Source organism: Grammomys surdaster, unplaced genomic scaffold, assembly GCF_004785775.1.
Source record: "Grammomys surdaster isolate TR1022 unplaced genomic scaffold, NIH_TR_1.0 184, whole genome shotgun sequence".
Lineage (NCBI taxonomy): Eukaryota > Metazoa > Chordata > Mammalia > Rodentia > Muridae > Grammomys > Grammomys surdaster.
This window is the reverse complement of record NW_021604629.1, coordinates 1,058,976-1,064,420: the sequence shown is the minus strand read 5'-3', so window position 1 is coordinate 1,064,420 and position 5,445 is coordinate 1,058,976. Positions and strand designations below refer to the sequence as shown.

General features: G+C 36.8%; 1 protein-coding gene across 1 annotated transcript; it reads left to right on the top strand.

Annotated features, from left to right (window-relative positions):
• The first annotated feature begins 847 nt into the window (after nucleotides 1-847).
• LOC114621721 (olfactory receptor 482) lies at nucleotides 848-1,792 on the top strand. Its single transcript, XM_028768078.1, has one exon. It carries the CDS (start codon nucleotides 848-850, stop codon nucleotides 1,790-1,792), a length of 945 nt encoding a protein of 314 aa, XP_028623911.1.
• Nucleotides 1,793-5,445: the final 3,653 nt, after the last annotated feature.

Here is a 5,445-nt window from a genome sequence, read left to right as displayed (position 1 = left end):
GTGCATATATCTATATATACACATGTGATTGTGAATGCATTTTTGTATATGTGTGTATATGTTTGTTCAAGGCCAGCCTAGTCTACATACTGAGAGAGTCATGATTATACCATATCTTAAAAAAAATAATAAAAATAATAACAACAACAACACCAGAAAAGTACTAACTGATATCATGAAAATAAAAATTATACATGAATACAAGTTTTCTTAAATTCTGTGCTGTAAATTTCATAAGCATTCCATAAATTTAGCAATAATTTAAGACTTCATTATATAATTCTACAATTTTACTTTTTATTCCTTTGTTATAATAAATAAATTATTGTTTTGAAAGGACTCATATAATTTTATATTCATTCATTTATCTATTTTCTGAAGAGAATGTTACAGGTAAAATCATAGGCATGAGTATCAAAGGACAGCATCCAGGAGTTACTTCTCCTCTCCCACTTTGTGATTTCCAGAAATCAAACTCTGAATGTCAGAGGTCAGGCTTGCTGGAAAGAATCTTTACCTGCCAACCCATCTTACTCAAATGTAACACGGTTTTAAATATTTAATAATAATTAAGCATGTTTTATTATAAAAATTATAAATTAAAGGTATTTATTATTTTTACCATATTTCTAGCTTTTCTGATTGAATAATTTGAAGACTTATTGTACAGAAATGTACAAACAATGGAAACCTTGAGTCTAACATTGATAGTTGTTCCAATTTTAGATAATATATTTACTTGTAATGTTTTCCAAATACGTATTATAGAAAATGACGTAACCTATTATAAATCCCTTCCTGTAATATCTCCATCACAGCTTCAATCTAGCAGCATCTACACTGCCCCATGGCTTTCTTGAAAGATGGCAACAACACTGCAGTGACAGAGTTCATTTTATTGGGATTAACAGATGACCCAGTCCTTAGAGTCGTCCTCTTCAACATCATCCTGTGCATCTACCTGGTCACCATGTCTGGGAACCTCAGCGCCATCCTTCTCATCAGAGTCTCTTCCCTTCTCCATCACCCCATGTACTTTCTTCTCAGCCACTTGGCTTCTGTTGACATAGGCTATTCATCTACTGTCACACCCAATATGCTTGCCAACTTCCTAGTAAAGCAAAATACCATCTCCTTCCTTGGATGCTCTATTCAGTTTGGCTCAGCTACATTCTTTGGGGGACTTGAATGCTTCCTTCTGGCTGTCATGGCTTATGATCGCTTTGTAGCAATCTGCAACCCACTGCTTTATTCCATCAAAATGTCCACACAAGTCTGTGTCCAGTTGGTTGTAGGATCTTATATAGGGAGTCTTCTTAATGCTTCCTTTACAACAGTTTCCATTTTTTCTTTGCTCTTCTGTGGACCAAACAGAATCAATCACTTTTTCTGTGATTTTGCTCCTTTGATTGAGCTCTCCTGCTCTGATGTCAGTGTCCCTGTACTTGTTACCTCATTTTCTGCTGGCTTAATTACTATGATCACAGTGATTGTCATAGCCATCTCCTATATCTATATCTCCATCACCATCCTGAAGATGCACTCCACTGAGGGTCGACAGAAGGCCTTTTCCACCTGTACCTCCCACCTAACTGCAGTCACTCTGTTCTATGGGACCATTACATTCATGTATGTGATGCCCAAGTCCAACTATTCCACAGACCAGAACAAGGTGGTGTCTGTGTTCTACCTCGTGGTGATTCCCATGTTGAACCCCCTCATCTATAGCCTCAGAAATAATGAGATTAAGGGTGTTCTGAGGAGACAGCTTGGTAAGAAAATTTTTTCTTAGAGTAATATAATGTTTTGTAAAGGTTAATATAATAATGGCAATTACCCAAAACCAGCAGGACTGTCAACTGAAGTTTAATTCTTCACCTTCTTGTTATTCCTCTTGTCTTTATCTCCTTTTACTGTCAGTGTATATAGTTATTGTATTCTATTGTGTTTCTCTATTGTGTATTTTGATGTGTCTTTGAGAACATAATACAATGAATTTGACTGTGTTCACCCCCTTGATCAACTCTTCTCAGTTTCATTCCTTCTCCTACACACCTACTTATTCTTTCTTATCAAATTTATCTTCCTGTAGATATTTAGGTATTTAGGCTTCCACTGAAGCATGGTTGTCCTACCAGGGGCTACACTATCATAAAAAACTCCAAGAAGATATGAGTTGAATTCATAGCAACCTGTGAGCCTCATGCCTCTGTCCCCTCTCCATGCTGGGATTTTGTCTGGTTTGAGATTGTACATGTAAATATAGCTAACACAAGATCATTTTTAACTCATTCTGTTGTGTCCTGAAAATATTTTATATTTCTAGTCATGCACAAGCTCTGGCTCTTAATAATATTTCCACTCACTCTCCAAAATGATCCTGAGCTTGGAAAGAAAGAGGTGTGATATGGATATCCCATATAGTGCTGTGCCCTCCACAGTCTCTAATTCACTGCACATTTGCAAGTACTGTTAATCACCATCTATTACAAAAAGAATCTGTGACAATGAGGGTTAAAAGGCATACTAATCTATGCATATGATAATAACTCATAGCAAATTGGTTTGATACTATGTCCATTGAGAGGAACAATGGTGGTGGGTTCTAGTCTAGGGTCTGTGACATGTCTAGCACACGTTTTGGCTCTTACAGTAGTATTAGGTGTGATTTCATCTTGTGGACTTAGATCCAGTAAGGAAGTTGTTTATTCCCATGATATGTGTGCCATTATAAAACTAGTAAGCCTGTCTTTCCTAGATGGTGCATATTGTACTTGAAGTGTTCACAAGATAAATTAATGTATAACACATAATAAGAAAACATGGTTGTTTTAGGCTATACATATTTTAATTTTTTAATCTGTCTCTTTACTTTAGAATAGAATCCAGATGCTCCTTTTTTCTGAAACTCTTCTTAGTTTCCTGCTCTACTACCACTTGTCCCATGGGGACTTCATTGCTAGCCTACGCACGTTTCCACCCACTCATGCTACAGCTACCTTTACTATTCATATCAGCTCCATTTATTCTTCTCCACCACATTCTATGATTTAAAAGGTGGATTCTTCTCTAATGTATTCTCCACTGACGTATTAATTCCAGGAGAATCATGTCATTCATTAATAAATCTTTAGTATCTTCTTGTTTGACAATACAATAAATACTCAATAAAAACATCTAGATGGAATGAATGGCTTAATGTTTATCCTGTATCTACCTGAAAAGTAATTCCAAAGCTCTGAAACAATATTCCAGAAAGAATTTCTTATCATGACAGCCAACATTGCTTGTGTTTGATGGCTTTTCACTGTACTCTTCATAAGCTGTCCTCAAACATGTAAAGAATGAGATTGTACTCTTCATTGATACATGAATAAATGTTTCTTACTGGTCGTTAACTTATTATTTCTCAGGCATCCAGGATCAGCTAATACCTAATGAAAAATACTGATAACATTTGAACACTTTGATATTAGAGCTACAGATTCAGGTTTTACGGGGAGTCTAACATTATGTTTGGCGATTTGCTGCTAACATGACCAAAGTCCTAAGGGCTCATGTAGTCAAATCCACTTTAAAATTGTACCCAATATTCTAAGATGTTTTTCAAGTGCTAAAGACTTTAAGCAAGCTGTCAGGAGAGACAGACATAATGCTCCCAAGGTGAGGGTTGTTAGTATGATAAAGTAGAGTCTTACTAGAAAAAATAAATGCCACCATGTCCAATAATCAAGCTTTGACCCCAGGTTTGACCCCAGGAACCTATGAGGTGGAATGTTCTCTCTCTCTCTCTCTCTCTCTCTCTCTCTCTGTGTGTGTGTGTGTGTGTGTGTGTGTGTGTGTGTGTGTGTGTCAAGGAAACATAAAGAGGTATATAACAACAGGACATAGGATGGAATTACAAGATCCGTTGGACAGGAAAGCTGGCTTAGCTTTAAGAGCACATACTACCCTTGCAGAAGACCTGGGTTCCAAGAACTGACATTGTGCTCACAACCATGTACAATTACAAGTCTAGGGGATTCAGCAAACTTTTCTGCCTTCTAAAGTGACCTGCCATGCATACAATGCACATCCTTAAATGCAAACCACCCATACACATAAAGTGAAGAAGGAAATAAATTGTTTTAAAAACAAAAAATAGGATACTAGAGAGAGGTGCTCTACAGGAACTTTAAATTTTTCTCTGCTGACAGTATCTGTTCCTGCAATAGAAACGGCCATGGTCTTAGTAACAGATTTTACTTTTACTTACATTTGCCTTTACCTCCTACTTTACCTGAGAACCTCAACAGGAGAATGATATAGATCACAGCATCAATTCACCTCATCTGGGCCATGGGAGTCATGGCAACTCTTCCTCTCTGGCTGATCCCCATCTAAGAGTCAGAAAGTTCTGATTTCTATTTTTTAATTCATAGTTTCATCTTCTACTTCTCTGCATAACTGGTTTAAGTGGTCTCTGTCTCCTGGAGACCTAGAGTTCACTTCCTAGAAAGTCTCCTGGAATGATAGGTATTAAAATTATCTAAACATTCCACTAGTCACCATCTGTCATCACTTCTTTTTCTCAGTCCAATACATTCTTTATAGTATTTTTCATTAGTGAATGGATATCACAGAATGGCTCTCAGTTTGACATCTCATGCATGCATATATACATTGAGAAAATATACACCTCTCCTACCCAGCATTATCCCATTCTAAATACTTCATAAATGCCATGCCTCATGTATCCTGTTCTTCCAATCTGCTATCTTTGTGTTACTTCTCATGAGTCCACTGCCTAACTCTTGTTTTTATCTAGTCATATTGTAAAATTTTGTATTCTTGATTTTCTGAAAAGTGCTATTCTAAAATCCCAATTGAGAAAAATATGAAACTTCCTCTAGCCTATTGCTGTTTGTTACATCTGCTAAATATAAACTTAAGTACCAAAATAAGGGGTCAGGCTTGGCCTTGGTGGGGACAGAATGACATGGTTCCTGTCCTGGAACAGGGTTAGTGGAAGTGGACCTCCTGGAGTGTTGATAGCTGCCATGGGCATAAGACTCTTTGCATAATAATCTATATATTTTCAGATCCTCTCAAGGAATTCCACCTCCCATTAATGTTAATGACTTCATGATAATCAGAAACAACATGAGTTCAGGAGGAGGTATGCCTAATTTCTTAGCAAAACAGTAAATGATGACTGGGACTTTCAGGACAGCTCTAAAGGCTGTGGAAAAGAACTCTAAAAATATGAGATTGAAAATATAGAATTTCTCAACTATGCAAAAAATATAAGGTAAGGATGCAATATGTATTTATAAGGAGCTTCAGTAATCCAAGGAAGCAGAGGCAGCTACATTATAAGCCAGCTTGATAGAAAGATACAAAGGCAAGCAGATACAAAGGCAGGCAAATTCCAGAGATCCAGGTCATGCTGGAATACAAGGAATA

Bases quoted from the DNA above. Each gene is read 5' to 3' on its own strand.
- LOC114621721 (XM_028768078.1), top strand. From the start codon at position 848: ATGGCTTTCTTGAAAGATGGCAACAACACTGCAGTGACAGAGTTCATT.